Below are 21,337 nucleotides of genomic sequence, written 5' to 3' on the forward strand. Positions count from 1 at the left end.
TAAAAACTTGTGTTCCTATATTGTATTTCACTCTGATCACAATTAAATGGATTTAAAGGTACTTTTGTAAAACACTGAGCTACAGATCAGATAGATGTTTCAGATATTTATCAACGCTTTTCATTCAGACTAGATATTCTACATAAAAAACAGGGAGTGGGTGTGTTAGGATGCTTGTTTAAATTTTGTTTTCTGGAAAATACACATAATAATTTCCAGAATCACACACACACACACACACACACACACAAACACACACACACACACACACACACACACACACACACACACACACACACACACACACACACACACACACACACACACACACACACACACACACACACAATGGAACCACTAACAAATACTTTTTCTGTTATCTCCATAAAGTTTTTCTCAGTAATTTCTCTCTCATAACTGCTTAACTTTGTGTTTGTATCGTTCCTGTTATCTAGAACATACATTTTGTGTAATGCATGCTGGTGTGATTTTTTGGCAAATAGTTTAATTCATTTCTGCAGTATTAAATCCCAGAACACTCAAACTACATGCTGCTTTTTCAATATGAGAAATGCAGGAACAGCTCAAACGAAAATCTGAATTAAGGCAAATTTAATTGTGTGATTTCCAAAGCTTCAAATTAAAAAGAAGAAATTCAGCACTCGTATATCATTAGCAGTGGGGAGTAGAAAACAGTTTGTGGACATGAGTACTATTCTCCTTGCTGAACTTCTCTCTCTCTCTGTTTCGCCTTTTGCTGACCAGGGGAATTAAGAAGCAAAACGTGGGTTTTAAGAGCGTTCCTTTCATGTCTTGATGTAAGCTTTGGCATTACTTCAGACATCAAGATCGGTTTCATAGAAATCCCATTCCATCTAAAGTAAAAGCTCGGCAGTAAATCTGCCCATACCTCCCCCATAACACTTCCATAAATGATTCATTCAGTTCAGTTTAGCTGATGCAAAACAGAATGTTAGTGAGTTGTGGATGGAGCCAGAGCTGCAAGTGGAGGACCAACCCTGCTGCTTAGTAATTTCATCAATCTCTGGGAAAGAAAGAGAAGAGAAAAGAGGAAGAAGAGAACAGCATACACTAATAATAACTTTTGTGTCACTATCCAGAGGTCGTGTTTTTTAATCCCTCAGCCTAAAGAATTGTGTTATTCTAAAATATAACCCCAGCAGTGCAGAAGCAGTTCAGATCCATCATGGTTTGAGATAAGAGTCGGCTGATCTCCTCCCTCTGCACGGCCTCGCCCAGAACTACACAGGGAGATAAGATGGAACTTTTGTTTGAAACCTGATGAGAACCCTCTTAATGAAAGTGCTGCGCCAAAAATAATCTTTTTTCTCCATGTTAGTCAATCAAGAAATGGTGTAGTTGGGGGAAAAAGAGGAGAAAGAAAGTAATTTTGCATAATCAGTGAGCACCATCTGGAACAATTAACCAAATTCCACAGAACTCAGAGGATCAGTCATATTGGCTTATTAAAGATCCAGAATTATACAAGTAATAAATCCTTGGAAAAACGAAGCGTACCCCTGCCTGTCACGACTATTTTAACTTCAAATACAGTGGAATACTTGATAAGGCTGAAAAGAGGAGATTAATATATGCAAATTATGTCGAGCATTTAAAAGCCCCCCAACAACTGTCTCGTTTTTTTTTTTTTTTCTTTTTCCCCCTGTCTCTTATTACAGGGCTTTATGTTTTATTCATACACCAACTCACCTGTCATTTCATAAGCTATAATATTATGAGGGTATTATTAAACAGCATAAAGTGGAGCTTTAATTGGAAAGCTCCATTGCATTTTCCAATTATTTGCAGCAAATTAAAAGCAGATGCACATAGTTTAATAAGAATTCTAATATTGTTTCCTGAAAATCAAAAATCACTGTCATCCTGCCAAGATATTTTGCAAACCCAAGTTAATTTTGAGCCTCCTATTTTTTCACCTCCTCCTCCTCCTCCTCCTGAAGGATGAACTGTCTCGTGTCTGTTAATTGAAGTTCCTCTAATGGATAGGGAAATAATTGCTCTCCATATTACGTTAGATCAGGGCCAATGTCAGGATTTATTTTTGATTAATGCGATAGATATGTAAATGTATTACTTTTTATTACGTTTACCTTTTTATCAGGTGGATGTCTACTGAATACTATATGCAACAGCCTGAACCCCACACACAGGTTTGTTTTCAGAGTTTTCACCCCCTTTACATTTATTTTTTTATCAAACATATGCCTTTTAGACACATTTCAAGAATGTAAGTTTAATTACCTTTAAAATATCCCGCTTTTCTGTCAGTGCATGAATAACAGACCTAATTGGCAAAGGGACTTGGCATGGATCAAAGCAATGCTGGTATAGAAAAAGCAAAAGGTTGGAGCAGCTCTGAAAACTTGATAACTTTTCAAATGAGCTTGAACTGTCAAGTGAAAGAGGGCTGCAAAATAAATGTGAATTAGTTTTTAATATTCGGGTAATAAATGTCAAAGCGCCTGCATATCACATCAGTACATGATGTGACTGCAGATGACAGATTTCCCAGACATGTTACCTCTCCTCCCTTCAACTCGCTCTTTTTTTTTTTGTGTTGGGGTTTTTTTGTTTTGTTGGGAAGTGACGGAGGGTTTAATCAAGAAAGCAGGCAATTCATCAATCCTAAAGAAGGCGCCTGTACAACCCTGACAGAGCGCACATGGTTTTAGACCAACTCGAACCTGGCCAGCTGTCAGCCCACACACACACACACACACACACATACGCGCATACACAGGCACCCACACGCCCACACACACAGCCGAGGTATCACCACGCTAACAATTAACACAAATAGGCTGTCGGCTACGACCTCACACTTGGTCTGCAGGCTATCACATTGTTAATGAAGGGAAGTTGCGTTCTCTCACATTCACAGTGTGATGCTGTAAGGCTGACGAGTACACAGTCTCAGGCAATAAAGCAAGAATACTCAATTATCTTCTTTTCTTTTAAAATCTCACCAATTCATGAAGGGACACATAAAGGCAGCAGAAAAGGGGGTTCTGTGTATTTGCAGAGGACATTTTTCTGGAGGTAAATGATGAGTGCTGGCACGGCGCTGTACAGTATGTGCATGTTCTTCACTGTCACTCAAAGCCCGTCCCAGTGGAGGAATCGCAAACCAAATGCCACAAACCATTCAGCTGTGTGTTAATGTCTGCTCCTTCAGGGCCACACTTTGCACACTTGTCTTGACTAACTTATAATGTGACTGTCATATCTACACAATGATGTATTAATCATTTTTAAAGTCAATTGCTTACTGTTTTCTGTTTTGAAAAAAAAAACAAAAGTAAACAAAAAACATTTGGCAGAACAAAACTACATTAAATTTACATGCTTTAAAAATTCAAATTAATTTATGTATTTAAACATTTTCTTTTAAGTTCTAAATCATCATTTGTTTGATAGCTAGATGGCTGATTAAAAAGAAGAAAAAAAAGAAAAAAGAAAAAACGAAGCAGGGTGTAACATGTCCAAAGCTTGGGTGTGCCACTGCTGGAGCAGCAGGAGGAATCCTCACCACATGGTGTCTCTCTCCAGCTGGATAAAAAACCTGCCTGCCTCATTCGCCATGTGTGGATCACACGCTCTTTAAAGATAGAGCGTCTCAGCCTGCTCTGACTCTGTGGCTCTGAGGCTGTCATAGCTAAGCTCTGCTTCCAAACAAATTAGCCTCTCTTCTGTTTCAGTCATGGAGCATTGTACTGTAGTTGAATTTCTCCTTGACAAAGAGAAGGGAATTCGTCCAGTGCATGCTTGGTACATATGTAAGTATGGCATGTGATGGATCATCTATGACAGCTGTTAAATGTTCTCTTGAGTGTAATGCGGAGCTCCTCTGGGAAGTCACGTTTGCTCAGATAAGGAAAATCTGTGCAGTATCCATCAGTGAGGAGATCTATAAGTAGATTGTTATAGATCAAGTACCAGAGGAACTGGCTTCATGTACGTGCAGGTGGAGAATAAACTGTTTGTAAAGACATGCAGTGCAACATAGTGTTGAACCTTTTCTCAAAAAACACTGCTTTTTAACAGTACATTTTGAACTTAACCCATCTTAAATTCCTCTCAGTGTTTATGGTGATTGTCATGAATGGTACTGACTTGCATATATTTAAAGTGTGACACCATCTACCTGTCATGGTGTAGATCCCACTGCTCTGGTACACAGAATCCGGCCTGCTTGTGGTCTTCTGGCTGGCAGAAAGAAAGCAAAAATGCTCTGTCATTCATCAGCATATAAAAAACATCAAAAATGCATGGAAACTTATATGAGACATTCAAAGAGCATTTATTTAGCATGGAAACTCCCTACTCATACAAAGGCTTTTTTTAATCTGTCTTCAGGCGCAACAGAGCTCTGAAATCACAGGCTGAATCTAAAGGGGAAGAATATGGTAAAAGTTAAACCATGCATCAGCTGCCCAGGGGCTTGGACAGACCTTTAACGGGGGTTTTGAGCAGGATCTTGTTAATTCTGGAGGAACTGGGAGATTCAAGGGAAGTCTGTTTTTTAATGTTTCGTGGCCTTGTATTACAGAAAACAGCACAGAATGCACTTTGTGGGCAGTTGAAGTTAACAAACCATATAAGATTGAAATCCTCATCAATCAAGCTATCATGAATTACACCCTGTGACTCACCCCACAGATCGATAAATCCGCAGCAAGCAAGGGGGAAAAAAAAAAAATCACAGCTTCAAGAGTGCTGCATAACATGACATGCTTTGAAGGTAGAACGAGCTCCAGAATGGCATTATAAAACAAATGATCCTATAATGATAATGCAAAGCAGTTGGCAATATCATTAAAAAGGGAATTGCTTTGATTAGAGGACACACAGGCGTGAGGCAATGTAGTAAGTATCCTGCAGAATAAGCCACTGCTGAACTATAAAAAGGCGAGACAGGTTTTTATAAGTGAGCAGGTGTGAAGTTGCAAATAATGAAGTGTGCTTTGTGTATCCATGTTCTGTATATAGTGTGTTTATGGATAACATAATCAATCTTTGCTGGAAGGAGGAGGTGCGAAATCTAAATTCTTAAAATTTAAGACAAAAGGCAGATCTGCATATTCTGAGGGTGACGGCGCTGCTCATGAGTTGTGGCTTTCAAAGCCTTATCTCTTCGGATGAGATAAATAAATGCAATAATTTCCATCAAGAGCAATAAAACAAGACTTCTGACAGGCTGTGGTATTTATGAGCTGAAGCCTGCAACTCAGATTTATTTGCAATGAAAGGGTCGACTTTTCTCCTCCTCATTTACATTAGCATTTGGCCATGTTAAATCCAGGCCAATGGTGAATTTTTAAAAGGTTGGCATCAATCTTGTGGGAACGATTGCCATATTCAATGCAGACTTCTTTTACCTTGCAAAGGTTGATTTTCCGCTGCTGAGAGAGAAAGGTACACATCTTTCAAAGCACAGAGACATCCAGCGGACTGATGAAGTAGAAGGAAATGCTTCAAATGTGTTTGTATTAATGTTGTTCTAATAATACAAAAAGGAACCATAGACAAAGAAAAAAAGTACTAAACCTGGTTATCTATCCATTGGAGAAAGTGAATTCAACTCCCAAAGAGTCGCTGTGGAAGCAGGGAAATGTGCTCATGAAATGCTTTTCTAAAAGGCAACCTCCAGGGTTGCTTTTCCCATCTGTTGGAAACACAAAACTGTCTCAATCCAAATTGGTGATTTCTAAATACAATTTTATGTGCATTGGAGAAGGTAACATATGGCAAATCAATTAGACAACTAATTCTTAAAACAAAAACATGGCAAGTGCATTCACTAATCAACAGCAGTGTTGGGGCTCGTATTATGTCGGCCACTGGAGTTTTGACAACAATTAATCTTCATTCCAGGCAAGGAGAGCCATATTGACACATATTCCTAATTTGAATATTCAATTATAGTGTAGTTCCTCATCAAATTATAGTAAAACTGGGAACACGGCCTGAAAGATTTACGCAATTACAACGCAGATCAAGAGTCTTATGTTCCCATGAAATCTGCCCGAGTTAAAATCATATTAGTACAGCAAAGCAAAACCACAGCAGCACTAAGGATTACTTGACAACGTGAATTAGAGTTCAGAGTTTTTTGTATGGTGTTCTTTATTTTGTTCCACGTGGAATAAGGAAAAGAGCTGTCTGTGAAAAAAAAAAAAAAAAAAGAGAGGGAAAGAGAGAGAGAGGGAGAAGGCGAAGAGAAACTGGGAGAGACAGTGGGGACAGACGAGGGGTAGTCAGTGGAGAGGTAAGATGAGGATGAGAGTAATATCACTGAAGAGCCAGAGCTGCGATACAGAGAGCTGGAAGCTCTTGTTTTGACACACATCCAGCCTTTCCCGTGACAACAACTCCACACCTTCCTCTATGTGCCGACAGTGCTGCTTTGTGGGAGCTGCTTTCTCACCCATCATTATCCTCCTTTAAGCTCGGTGTCAGGTGTTGAAAAGAGGATCTCTCTGAATTTGGTGGCAAATCACTGAACAGTCTGAGCCCATCAGATCTTCGCTGATCATTCGATCATTCCTGACACCGTTCTCAATCCCGTCCCTTGATCTTCGCTACTTTTTTTGCAACTTTTTCTGAACACAACAAAGTAATGAGTGAGATTGAGCTGGAAACGATTGTTTTTCGACACTTCAGATGGGAGATCTGTCAGGCGACACACTGACAGTCACGTTGTCTTTTTTCCTCTCAAGAGTCGTGTGCAGTGGGGAAGTCTTGGTTAACCAGCAAGCAATGAAAGCTTATACAATACTCCTGCAGAGATGCAGCAACGTGTGGAGTGTCACAGACAGGAGACAGTGCGATCCAAAACGTATTGATATGCATGTCAATTCTGACACTGATGACTCTCTAGGTGTTAAAGAAAACGCCGGCTATGCAACGAGAGAGAAAAAAGAAGATATTTGGCCTTGACATTTTTATCACTGTACAGTTTGATTTAAAAAGTGTCCGTGTGTACAATAACCTATTATTCTAAGAGAAATGTCAAAAACCTTGATTCTGAGTGAAGCGAGAGAAATTGCAATATTAGTACAAGGCTAATTTATGCTAGCAGTCACTGTAGAGGTCAGATATCAGCCTCACCAATGACAGTTTTATCAGGAGAACAAATGGCAGCGTTGGCTAGGAGAAGGAAGGAGGGGGATACTTTACTGGACACATTTAGAGGCTGACCGGACGGTGCAGGTTTTTCACATTACAAAGTCAGGGAGTGGCTGATACGGTCTGTCTTGACAGAGAACAAGCCAAAGTGGTTGACATCAGGCTGCGGCCATGAATCAATAACAGAGAAACAGAGCACTGTCGCTGGTTGAAATGCTTCAGACAAACTTGTTAAAGAGACGTTAAACACATGAGGTTCCAGCGCATTTGCACAGCAGACTGCTCAACAGGCCTGTACCCTAACAGTTTTAGTGGCACAATATGGTGCGACAGCCTGAGCCAATAAGAAATAACTATTTCAATTTTGCTGTTTCTCCTTGATCGTTATTTGTACTTCCTTTACTAATTTCTCAGAACCTAAAACAACACTTTAAACCTGTTTGATTTTCTGATGATAAAACAATACAAAACCATTTAAACAGAACACCCTTGATGAAATGACTGTGTGCAGCGCATCATGATGCAACACCCTGCAGTTACTGTGTACTGCAGCTCGGCACTGCTGAAAAAACCTGATTTGCGGTTTACGTTGGTACACAACTCTAACAAGCTCTCGCTGCCTGAGGCAATGTAACATTTGAGAGGGATCACTGCAGCTTTCAAAATTATAAGGGTCATTAAAAATGTACACATTATTGACTGTATTTAAAACATCTTTTCCACTGACTGTAAAGAGCACTTAAATTTAAGAGGTGCTATTCTCCAAAGGCCATAAAGTTGTTATAGATAGCCCGAAGGAGGAATGGAGGAGAGAAAATCCTCCTGCTGAATATGAATAAAGTATAGTGGGCTGAAACTATTCAGACAGTTACACTGTAGTACTGTACTTACTTGAGCAATCAGTGAGTGTTGAAGAGCTGTTTATAAATCACTGTGTCAAACCATCTAATCTGCACCTTTTAAATGACTACAGAAATATTCATAGCTGTATATGTGGTTGTCTAAAGCGCATGTAACAACACAGAAAGGATGCCAGATAAATAGCCAAAGACCTGCCACTGTCTAAATTGCCCACAGTTCCGTCCTTATGTGTCAGTGCATTATGGATGGAAATACTCTCAAAAGAAGACTCTCTGACTGTGGAATGAATTTTAATGTTAATACAAAAACAGCAGCCTGTGATCTCAGCAGGCATCAGGAGGGGGTGTGAGTAGCTTGGAGGTGCAATTTATTCCAACCTCTGGGCCTCACCGACTTGAAAGTGGGCTTCAAAAGAATTGAGGATTACCGGTAAGAGTTGCGAAGGCGCACACGGGCTTGAGCTCTCGCATCACTTCAACACATCAAAGATTATTGACCATCGACTTCCAAAACGCAGGCAATACACAAAAACTCTATTGAGTTTGAACTTTGGTTTTTGAATTCACGACTGTCCGTGTTATTGTTTTCGTCCCGCTGAGTTTGAATGTGCCCGCTGGCATCCATAACTCTGGCCGGTTGTGGCTTTTAAATGGCTTTTACTCAGCCCAGCGCAGGATGGCAAAGCATGGCACTTCAAGCTGGCAAACCCATCAGCGTCCAGTGCCAAGCCTCCCCTCTCCACAGCCCTGCCACACCGAAGGAGTCTCAATTGTTTATTTACAATTTGCTGTGGAAATCCCCAGTTCTTCATTCTGATAAATAATTGAGCTGTTTGATCTGGACACAGTACAAAGGGTTGCTCCGTTCACTGCGAGGCCTGAGGCGGAGGATGCCTGAGCAGCATGAGCAGAGGGGGGACACACACGCGCGCTCCAGCATGGCGGAGATCTTGGAGCTCTCCTCCCTTCCTCTGCAGCTGTCGCTCCCTCTCCGGGCTACATCTCCTCCTCTTTGTCTGCACAGTACAACGCTCCTGTCACCGCAGTCAGAGAGCGACCTGCCTCTGCCTCCCGGGACACACCACAAATAGCTGGGAGTTTAGCCCTCATTGAACTCATGTTCTTGTTCAGGGGATCCTGTCTAGTTAGCCTGTCGCTCCGGTTCGGTCTCGATACCTCGTTGTCCAGCCACAACCTTTATGGCGGATTGCTTGGGAGTGATCAACTGCATGTGTCTTCATTGTTGTACATGTGGTGCAGAGACACAACAGTACACTGAGCGTGGAATTACACACACAAAAAAAAAACCGCACACACACACACAAAACAAAAAAAAACAAAAGAAGAGTTGCGGCTAAGTATTTCAGCATGACATTACCTTGCTGTGTAGGACGGGGCATCAGTGGTAGTTTGGCTGGACTCTTCCTGAAATGACTGACGTTTATGAACATCTCCTGTTCGATACCACACCCCCATGTTGTTCATCTCACTGTGTATAGAATTGCATACAGAGGATGTGTCACTCTAAGTTTTCAGCTCAGGGTAGTAACCCTTCATGCAAATCAGAGCATGTTTCATACTTTAGAAAAAGAAAATGTAAACAAAAAAAAAGTGTGGTGATTGATAGAAGATAGAAAACATGAATTCATTTATTTACAGCGCCACAAAGCTCACCCTATACAGGTGTAGTTAACAAGATGATACTTGGACTTCGCTATGATCTGGATGTCAAACACAGCCGTCTGTGCAGCAGCACGAGGGATGATTTTCACACAGAGCCTTCTCTTCCTCGTTGCAGTTTCCTCTGATGAGTCAGGTACACATGAGGGTGTTAGGCAAGAATATTCAGCTCTGTCTTCTCTGAGCTCAAGCAAAAAAAAATAAATAAATAAAAACTCTACAGACATTTTAAACCTCTAGGAGAATTCTGTATTCACAAATTCCACTTATACTCTTGCTATTTAGTCATTACCAGTCACAGAATAAGTGATGAGCTAATATCAGTTACCCAGTGACTTGCTGTGCTCAAAGGGAAATGACTGGACAGTGGAAAGCCACAAAATCCACATGCGTTATTATCATTTTTATCATTTTAGTAGGTAAAATGACAGAAGCAAGTGAATCCTCCATCAGCTTTAGTGCACAACAGGGATTTAAACTGGATATTGTAGATGGAAGCTCATACATAATGTCACATGTATACATTAAACATGGATTCACATAAAGTAATAAAACATTAAATTACACCGTAGCCAAACAAAATATAATCTCTTTTCTTCATTCTGGAAAAAAAAAAAAAAAAAAAAAAGCACTACCATGCTTTCCTATATTGCATCTGTGCCTCGCTCATTTATTTCCCCAGCACCACTAGAAAAGTACAGTGTAAATGCAATGATAATAAAAATAATAAACAAGCTGTCCTCACTCCCCACACCAAAATATTATTACATTTCCAAGGAATGGATAGTGAAGGGGAAATACATAGCACTCAAAAAGCACTAAAGCATCGGGGAATGCATTTCATTAATATTAGATAACCCCCATCCACTCGTCCTCTCCCCAAATAAATACATAAATAAATAAGCCCCTCATAAAGAAAAGCACAGCTCCAGCTGAGATAAACAATGACTCATGATTCTCTTCTCTTGTACCTCCAGGGCAAATGTTTATTTTATTCCCACAGTCTACCATAAATTAAGCTAACCTGCACCCATAAAACATTCACTATCTCCAGCAAAGCTGCCCCTGAGGACCTCCGCATAAGCTGGTCTGAGAGTAAAAACAAGAAGAGGGGGAGCGAGCCTGTGGTCGCTATTGACTGTTTACTTACTTGTGTCCATTGTTTCTTGCACAGGTGTGAAGCCCTCTGGCAACGTGTCCTTAATGTCAGTCAGCTTCACATCCACAACAACGTCGGGCCCCTAAAAGAGGCAGGCAGGATATTTAAAGTCATGTATGCAAATTCAACTTTTAAAAAGGACAGAGAGCAAGATAAAGAAAAGGTTAGTCATTTTTTGGTGGGCTCGGGAAAGAAAATGTAGAGATAATAGAGTCAATGATTTACTAAAAGCTCGGGAGGTCTCTAAAGGGAAGGGTTGACAAAATAGCTGAAGTAATTACTCTCTAATAGCTTTTTTTTTCAATGAGAGAATGCATCTGTGAACTTGTAATCATTCTCAACCTTTTGGCGAGAAGCTGCGGGATGATGGGAGACAGAGGAGGCAGTCTGATCAACAGAATGGGACTGGTTAAAAACAATCAGGGACTGTGTAGTTGACATTTTCAAGCATGACTCTTCCCTGCCTCCCATTACATTTTCATTTTTTGCCATAATAAATTGCAATAATACACGGCGGCAGTAGAGAGTGGGGCGAGCCAGGCGTGACTTGATGCGTCCGAAAGGCTGGATTCCACTGCTACAGTTGCCCGACAGTCATTACCATTAAAGACATTTTTTATTCATAGTTTTTATACTGACTTAAGGAAGAATATGGATGAATGTTATTACTATGCATGGAACCTTTTTTTGTGTTTTCCCCTTTTTTGCTGGGGAGATTTTTTCCATCAGGACCTGACAAAAGGGGCTTTCTACCTCCAACCTAGAGTATGATAAATCACAAACTATTTACTTCCCCCCACATAATTCAGGGGCTAATTTTACAGAATCTGTTTTTGTCATAGACAATTATAGTGGGAGCTCCATTGATTGGCAGACAAAATAGCCTTTGTTGATGGCTCTGTCATGTTTTATTTGTGTCAAAGTCGTTAAAACAATGTGGACACACATTTTAAGATAATATACAGGAACTAGTGGGAGGCTATTTGTATGCTATATACTAAACTAAGGACCAGATTGAGCTCAGGCTTGAGGCTGCCAAGTTGCCAGCCTTTTAGAGGACATACAGTAAAGAAGAGGCTTGATTAAGTCTTAAAATTGAGTTGATGCAAAATAAGAACAAAAATGCGGGTTTTGTTTACAATGCTGTCCACATTATATTCCTGCAGCGGAGAATAACTCATTCATAGACGGCCAATAGTAACCTGTATGAGCTAAGGTTATACAGCAGGTGTATTTATGGCCATAGAGCAGCTGACAGCAATGCAGCCACACATCAACTGTATGGGCTACAGGCAGCAGGCACAGTCCAAAATGACCCAACAGCAATATGTGAAACAATCAAAGATCATTTCACTCACATGAGTGCCACTGCTGCTCGAATTGAGAGCTCTATATATAGCTCAGTAGTACTCAAAGTGTCTGCTGCGGTGGCATTTTTTACATTAAAATTAGCACTTTCATATTCACAATTATCTGTGTATCACCTTTCAAGAATCACTATATAGTAACCATTTTCTCAACGGGGACGCTGTTGATTGAATAATTAGGAATAGTTAAAATACAGCTCATTGTTATTTCATGAATAACCATAAATAATATCCTCAGGAGGACCTACAACATGAAAAAAAGAACTCACTGAGGTATTATTCATCTGGAATATGCATGAAAATCCATTATATGTAAAAGTTCAAAACTGCACTGCCAACGCTGGCCTTTTTAAATGTGACTTTCACTGATCAAAGTGCAAAGTGCATAAATAGATTCCGGCAGCAGGAAACCGAGCTAATAACCGCTTACCAACAAAAAGGGGAGCTGTGGATGAGGATTTTAGTGCAGAATGCATAGGGGAGGAAAGGGAGAAGTTTACATTCGCACTTACAGGTTTTCTCGTGAAACAGAGGTAGCGGGTGACCTTGGATTTGAATAAGCCGTCCTTCCACAGGTCGGCGTCAAAGCCATCTGTTGTTTGTGCAACCTACGTGAAAAAAAAACAACAAAAAAAACAAGGAGAGAAAAAAAAATGCAGGAGGTGGGATAAAGTTAATGTATGTATGCCATGAGCGTGTTGCTTTTGCCTCTTCCCTTGCATACTAGCCTTAATTAATGCTTGCCTACACTAGTGCTCCATCTCATTAGTGCTCTGTGTGGGTAAAGGAGTCTTAGCCTCCAAAAAAGGTGGCTAAAAATATCATCCCTCGGGACCAGGCTGATTAAAGATGCCCTGACAACGATCTGCTCTAATAAGGAAACGAAACTTCAGTGTGTGCTTCTACGGGAAAGCAGGGATTATATTTTGGGTAAATGTGGAATGTATTTTTTTTTTTTTTAAACCATCTGCAATATCCCCTGAGTGAAGCACAGGTACACTGAGAACAATGCACATGTACCTTGAATAGTTTCCCTGCTCCACATCATTCTATTATTTAACGAGACAGGTCTTCTTAGAATAAATTACTGTAGATTTAAAGCAATTTCAATGTGCGTGTGCCTAAATAAGTCTAAACCCAAATACCTAAGCAGCTTGTCCTTGTACAATAGGCCCGTTCATAGTAGTAAATGATCAGTGGAGTAGGTAAAAAAAAAAAAAAGGAAAAAAAAGACTGCATCAAATTGACAGCATTTGGGCACCACAAGTCAAGCTCAAGGTCCTACACTGTATTGCTATGTAAATGTAGGTGTGCAGGGCAGAATGATAAAGCAAAATATAACCTGCAGACTGCATCACAGAGACTCCTCCATCGTTCGAGCAAATATGCTTGGCTGAAACGTCATGTTCCATTGGCTATCATGTGAGAATCACCTAAATAACTGCCAGAGTTATTTTCTAAAGGGATCCTTTACAAAGAAGAGTCAATCTAATGAGGTTCATTCAAATGAAGAAGTCATAGATCTCTGCACCCACCCACACACATTACCCCCTTGACAATAATGATGAATGACCCCCGTGGCTGGGTGGGGGGAAACATGGCATGGGGAGATTCATGCAAAACCACCACTGACTAGATGGGATGAGAGCGGAGACTAGAGTGGGGAGCAGAGATAGATAGTGGGATGAGAGAGAGAGCAAGAGAGGGAGAGAGAGAAAGAGCACAAGATGAGCAGAGAGAGGGATTGCGGGGCGTCTCCAACAGCAGTTCCATGAAAAGGTCCCAGAAGGAGCCTATACATCACCAGCCTCCCCTCTTCCTTACAAGACAACCCGTCTTGGCCACTTTTTCCAGGTCAGTAGCCAGCGCATCCTGTCAGCGTAAACAAAGGGCTCGCTTTGTGAAACCCAAAGTCAAGTTGAGGAGTAACGAGGGCACGGTCCTCCTAGGAGGCACCTCAGGCATCATCCTGCCACAGCCGCCGGCAGCAAGGATGCGACGCAGCTTGAATGTGAAACGCCAACTGCTGAGCCCCGGCAAAAAAGGCATGTGTTAAGTAGCAGAGGCTCCTCTCTAATGCTTTCGAATCTGCCACTGTACGGCTTCATTATTACATAGAACTCAATCAATGAAAAACTATGTGTCTGATAAAAGATGTCACAGCTCTGATATTGAAATCATTTGATTTAAAACGCAGTGACAGATTTAACTGCCACTTCCTAAAATCTTACCCTTACAGTGATCTGAAAGCCCACCTAGGAGACACTTTGGGGGGGGGGGGGTACTGAATATTCCTATGAAGGATCTCCGGAGACAGACAGCGACGGCAAGTTAGTATGAAGCACTGAGAAGCACAGCTGTAAATAAAAGGATATAAAGGCATACAATCCAGAATCTCTGGAGAGTGAAAGCACCTGGGGAATACATAAGAGAGGAAACCAGTCTGTTCAAAGAAAAAGAAAAACTGAAAGGAGAAAACAGTTTTGGATCTTATCGCTCAACTGAAAATAGATATACTGACTACTGACTATATATTAAAAACTGCAGCTGTAGTACTTATAGAACCTTTCTTTGACTTTAAGTCATGGTTCTATCTAAAGTTCATTTATTACCACACTGTATTTCTAGTTTTCTTTGTCATTTAAAAGTTACATTAAGCTACTCTTCATAATACCAAGCATTGTATTTTTATTTCTTTTGTGTATGAATTAGACATAAAACATACAAGTTAATAAGGGAGCTTTAGAGGTGCTCCAGCTTTGTCTAGCTAGCGTCCCCTTGCCTCCAGTATTATGCTAAGCTAGGTATTATATTTTTCACATTTCTGTTTGTGTACAAATTAGGAAAACACCACACAAGTTAATTAGGGAGCTTTAGAGATGCTGGTATCTGTATTTTTTTAAATTTTAGACAGAGCTAGGCTAGCTAGCGTCCCACTGCCTCTGGTATTCACACTAAGCTAAGCTAAGCTAAGCTAATCACCATCTGGCCCTAGCCTCATACTTACATTAATGCACACACACACACACACACACACACACACACACACACACACACACACACACACACACACACACACACACACACACACACACACACACACACACTGGTGTCTATCTTCTCTTCAAACTCTTTTAACCATTCACAAAGGAGAGGGAATAGTTGAAAGCACAAATGCCTCCTCATAACTGAAAAAAGGGCAGCTGGATTTCTAATACCAAGCCAATCTGAAGTTTGTTCTATATTTCTTTAAATAAACTTAGATTTCTGTAATGAGTTTATGAGGGTAATGTGTCAAATGCTCAGATGAATTTGAAATACGCACACACATCCCTTTTGCAACCCTTGCACAGAGTGTGAGTGTGCGTGAGCGTGCTCATGGCGTTTGATATTGGGTGGCTGCTGGTGCTTCGGCAAAGCTCCTGATCCCAGTGGAACAGTGTTTGATCTGGGCCTGTGCTCTCTTGTGTTGGAACAACCTGCTCAAGTTCAGAGATGTGAGCGCGCCGTATCACAGAGCAAAAGAGTTAATCAGCCCTTTGATCTGCTGTATAAAAAGTATGGTAAGTATGGTAAGCAGTCAGTATTAAGGAGGAATTTGAAAAGAAGTCTAGTATGAAAGGGGGGGGGGGGGGGGGGGGGATCAATACAGTGTAATATCCTGAGACTTCCCCCTTCTCAGTACTGCATTAGTACACTGATGTGAAGTGTTGATATTTTTGTTTGTATTTCAAGTCTACAGATAAAAGACCACATACTGATGTTCAAAAGATGTTCTTGAAGATGGGACAAACGCATTTGATATAGAGCTTCAGAGCCTGAAAGGCCTTGAATTTTATCTTGGAGGCTGACTTGTACTTGACTTTTTTTATTCATGGGTATGATTTTGATATTTTATTACCTTGAAGAATATGCATTTTTATTCTATCTATTTGTTTTTTTTTACAAAAGAAAACTAACACAGACTGAAATATATCACTAAAAGTGACACTATGTAAGATTCAAGCTATCTGGAGCGTAACCCTGGTTTCCTATGAATATATTCCAGCACATCTTAACAAGTACAAACATGACAGACGGGAAGCAATGTTACATTCACATCATACAAGAGCAAGACTAACAGTCTACAGCCATGCTAGGGGCTTTGTGAGGCTGTACTTAAACACTGGTAGCATGAGGCACAGGTGCTCTGAGCTAAACACTAACGTCAACATGCACTCACAATGAAATTAATTTGTGATGTTTATCAGGTACAATCTTTAATGCATTTATCGTCTTAGTTTAGTGTGTTGGAATGCTGTGATTTGCTAATTAGCACTAAATACAACATACAGATTAGGCTGATAGGGATCTGAAAAGTTATATGGCTTTATCCTCTTGGCACCATGAATATTTGTACAGAATTTCTTGGCAGTCCATCCAATGGTGAGACATTTCACTAAAAAACAAAACAACCTCATGGTGGCACTAGAGGAGAACTGAAGGGATCACCATTGTCAGCTGTTTGGGTTTAAATAATGTTGATTGCATCTAAAATTGTCCAATACTGTGTACCAAGAGAATACCATCAGATTCAGATTAAGTGTTAACATTTCAAGTGTTTTCAAATCAAGTTCTGTGTTCTTCAAACATCATCAGTTAATTATCTTTTACAGAAACTGAAGTTAGCTCTGTGAACAAAATGTATGCTTGCTAATACACGAGACGCACAAACTGGGGCTAGTTTACACTCTGTTCTGGTCAACTTGTTTTTGTGGCAGTCGGAGCTCATAAACCAAACAATTTTCCAAAAAAATACATAAGGCAGCATATGTAGTGCCATGAGGTGATATAAAATTAATGTTTTCATTCAATGATGCTGATTGATCCTGCTCACTAAAAATTTTAACATATAATCTGATATTTTATAGGAATAATGTGCAACCAGTGCAACCAATCAAATCATGAGTGACAGAGATAATTATTCATTGACCCTACCTATGTGTCTAAAGCTTCATATTGATTTCTTTACATTTACACTGAGATTACAAATTATGTGCAATAAACATTTCAGTGCACAACAAACTGACAGCAGTCTTGTGCACAAAGTCAGTGTTATAAAAAAAAAAAAAACGTCCACGCACAACAAGGAGTACATGCAGAGGTTTGATTCTGAGCTCAGGATGAATTTACACTGTGTAATATTTGAATGTTCAAAACCACTGTTTAAACAAATGACTGATGGACATAAAAGAAAACTAAAAAACAAACTAATATCCAACCAGGATTTTGATTCTGACACACAGTAAACCTTCGCTAATTAATGCACTTCGATACCATAGTAACTAACCCTGAGTTTAAGTTACCTTTCCATCTGGATCTTAAAACTCAGACTTTCCCTCATCTCAAGATTAACTAAATCAAGAATTTTTAATAAACCCGCTTTCTGAAATACCACCCAGATGTACAACCAAGTGCTTAACAAAACATATTAGCATATAGTGAGCATCTCTACAACGGCGAACCAGTCAGAGACGAGCTTTCATGCCTCCAGTTCATGCACAGTATTTGCACATCAACAGTAATGTGCTGGCGCAGTGGAGCAGCAGAGGAGGAAGTCTGATGGGGTTTTTCTCTGTTTGTCACTACCGTGTGGCATGTACGCAGCTTCCCTGCCAGTGGCTTCATTCTGATGCCAACCCACCATCATCTGCCAGAGATTAGAACAAGCTGGGTGTGTAGGGTGGAGCAGGAAGAGATAAAAATCTGGGGGGGAAGAGGGAGGGTTTGGGGGTGTAGGGTGAAAGCAACAACAAGAGGACTGGATAGAAAGAGGGAGAGAGGAAGAGAGATCTGCCCTTAAGCTTGTTTTGTGCTTTGTTAAACTTGCACGCTCTTCTCTTTTTAAACTCTTCCCTTCACAAAGAAAAAAAGTTGGCTGTTAATAAACTAGCAGATTCTGTGCTCCTTTACATCTTTACACATTGTTTATTTTTCATGTTGTTCTGGTACACTTGGATATAAAGAAAACATGGGGGGGAATTTTAAAATGACTCTGGGTGGCATGAATGAAACATCATTAAACCCCTGCCTCTGGTGTGTCAGTAATACTGGTGGCAAGACAACAATGTCAGGAAGGGAATCCTCCTAATCATCAAAGTAAACTTTATGAATAAGTCATCTAACAGCTCTAACAAAAGAAAAAATAAATCACCATCACCTTGGAAGGCTGCCAACATCATAGCATTGTGTTGTAGTGTGTGTCAGTTACAGCAATTACATGTACAACCAACAGCGGAGAGCAAAAACAAAAACGGACTAGAAGTTACTGATTGACATTTTAGATTCTGACCCTATAATAATGCTGGAAAAAACATGTTAAGTTTAATGGAAGAGCCTCACAAGAGTACATAAATGATTGTTTCTCTCTTTAATAAAATCACTGACTTTTACTGTAATGGATATATAAACTAATGCATAAGTTTGACCCATGTTTCAAGACAAATAGTACAGTTCAGTTCAAAATGAATACTCACAACATAGTAGTCATCGGGAGCCTTGCCGGGTGAAGCGATTACTCCGACTGCAGAGATGGGCTCTGTAGGCAGCTGGTCGCTTACTTCAGACATGACGAACCTCTGTTCGAAAAGCAGAAGAGCCTCAGCACAGCTTCGGGCATTTCACCAGAGTTAACTTACTACACTGATCCACAGCTCTCTACTTTTGAAATGGAACTTCAAATCCATCATGAGATCCGATGCACGATTTGCTAATAATGCATTTAAATGATGGAAACAATAAGGTACAAAAACATGCTTGTACTTTGGAACATTCAGGACAATTAAAACAAAACAATGTTTTAAATTTGACTGAATAAACATACAAGAATCCAGCTAGTGAAACTAATTAAGGATTTTATCCTTAAGGGGTCATTACATGGAGGATGTGGAGGATGGACAGGGTTTTTCTTGGCTGAAATGACCAGAAGACCACAGTATTGACTTCTTGATGAGGCTTATTAGGATCTCGAAGAAAAAGTGGCTTTCTAATCCAGGATCAAATGACAAGTGAGACCAATGACAAAACAGCATTTGGAGACCACCCAATGACTTCACCAAATCACAAATTAGAAGGAGTGATCACATATTTTCAAGGAAGTCCCAATCAATTGCTAACTATTCCTGTCTTGGGGAATTTTTGCCTAATGGGTATGCAAGCCTTTTACAGGGTAAGTGGCTTTGCAAAGGTTCCCTAAGCAATTTTATTAGATTAGCTTTAAAGCATTCTTGTACTAACTGACAAAGTTGCTGCATTCAATCTTGATGTTTACAAAATCTATTGCAATTAAGCTGATCAAATTAGGGGGTTTACTCCAGAAACAGCTGTCTCTTTAACAAATGTTAGATAGCCGTACTTATTCAAATGAAACAGGATAGCAAATTAGCTAATAGAATGAAGGATCTCTTTGTAACATTAATTTGTTCAAAATGAGCTTTGTTTTCTAGCACGACATCAAGGCTCAGAGACTCATCCAGGCAGACCAAAGAAAAATCCATCCAAACTTATTTCTGTCTCTCAAAGAAAACTTCACAGTGTGTTGCTACTTGGTCTACATACTTGAAATGAGAAACTGTGATACTGGATAATAGGTTTACAGTGATAGGAGCTGCAAGTGCAACTATTGATTTTTTTCATATTTATATAATTATTTCATATTGATTATTTTCTTGATTGATCATTTCATCTATACAATAGTGAAACATTACACTGTAGAAGTCCATGGCAACATTTTCAAATGTCTTGTTTTGTCTGATCAACAATCCAAAGTCCAAAGAAATGCATTTAATTATCCTGTATGACAAAGGAAAGCATTAAATCATCACATGTGAGAAGCTGCAAACAGCGGTTTGTATAAATCACTAATTATAAATTAATTAACAATTACAACATCTGTAAATGGGAAACATAATATTGAGTCCCTCTTCTTTCAAGTGTGAGCAGCAGCCTTCACCTCTGCTGAAAAGCTGGAATCAATGCAGGCTGGTGAGAGTAAGGGAGTTAAAATGTTACCTGTGAGTAATCACTGTATATCTTGTCACAATGTGTTTGTATCAGTCAGCTAGGTAGCTAGCAAGCATCTTGTGCGGCTATTTAATTTTACATACAGTATTATTGTAAGTTAGCTGCAAGCTTTAGCAGCTCATACAGTGCTAATGTCTTAATTAAGTTGATGTAGCTTCTGTACTTAAGAGCTAAACTCTCATTTATGCTTTGTATGGTAGTTCAAACACTAACTCCCATTAGCTCTATATTTAAATGTTAGCAAACCTTTGTGAAGTTGGTTTCAGGTTAGTTGACTCTGCCTGTGGTCACAATACAGGTCTCCTGATAGCTACTGTAGCTACAGCTGTGCACCTGTTTCTGGACCCGACTTGCAGTTGTAGCATTAGGTGTAGTAGTGAAATTAATTTCTCACCAGAAACTATCTGAGCCGTTAGTAAGTGAACATTATTGTTTACCTGGTAAAAACGTGTCGCTCCCTCAGTGCTGTGACCCGTTCACCTTTGGACTTCCACACCCCGCCAACCTGCAGGAGTTAACTTCCGGGTACTGATAGTAAATAATTGACCAAAACAACTACAGTACATCCTATTAGACAATAGCTCTACAGTATGTTATATTAATAATACTAATAATACTACTGATAATAACAATGATAATAATAATACTAATAATAACAATGATAATAATAATACTAGGCCTACTAATAAATATTAACAATAATAATAATAATAATAAGAAGAAGAAGAAGAAGAAGAAGAAGAAGAAGAAGAAGAAGAAGAAGAAGAAGAAGAAGAAGAAGTAGAAGAAGAAGAAGAAGAAGAAGAAGTACATGGTTTACAATAAGAAAAAAACATAATGCAAGTAAGTAGGATCCAAAACAAAGACAACAATCACCATCAGTTAAGAAAAAGCCATATCAGAATCAGGATCAAATTTATTGTCACTATACAGGTAGTACAATGAAATTAGAGGCAATGCCTTAAAGTGCACATGAAAACATACTTATAGCGGCATTCAGTCCATTTACACATAAAATTGCACAGTTGAATAAAACCTGA

The 21,337-nt window shown here is 39.7% G+C and overlaps 1 protein-coding gene and 1 long non-coding RNA gene across 4 annotated transcripts in view; both read right to left on the minus strand.

The window, feature by feature from the left end:
• Nucleotides 1-20,794, minus strand: part of mvb12bb (multivesicular body subunit 12Bb) — a 33,173-nt gene extending 12,379 nt beyond the window's left edge. For 2 of the 3 annotated variants that reach the window (XR_009925053.1, XM_062417741.1), the window contains exons 1-7: nucleotides 20,735-20,794; nucleotides 18,752-18,853; nucleotides 12,749-12,844; nucleotides 10,861-10,951; nucleotides 9,705-9,834; nucleotides 9,409-9,519; nucleotides 4,187-4,248 (exon numbers count right to left, since the gene is read on the minus strand). Coding sequence is in view for 2 of the 3 variants with exons in the window: in XM_062417741.1 (XP_062273725.1) it covers nucleotides 4,187-4,248; nucleotides 9,409-9,519; nucleotides 9,705-9,834; nucleotides 10,861-10,951; nucleotides 12,749-12,844; nucleotides 18,752-18,844 (583 nt within the window). In the remaining variant the exon portion in view is untranslated. The other variant, XM_062417742.1, reaches the window with a different exon arrangement.
• Nucleotides 5,243-7,412, minus strand: LOC133979250 (uncharacterized). The gene is made up of 2 exons (XR_009925054.1): nucleotides 5,590-7,412; nucleotides 5,243-5,444 (listed from the first exon to the last, which is right to left on the minus strand). It is a non-coding gene; the product is annotated as an uncharacterized LOC133979250 (long non-coding RNA).
• Nucleotides 20,795-21,337: the final 543 nt, after the last annotated feature.

The sequence above is a fragment of the Scomber scombrus genome, chromosome 4 (genome assembly GCF_963691925.1).
Source record: "Scomber scombrus chromosome 4, fScoSco1.1, whole genome shotgun sequence".
Classification (NCBI taxonomy): Eukaryota; Metazoa; Chordata; class Actinopteri; order Scombriformes; family Scombridae; genus Scomber; species Scomber scombrus.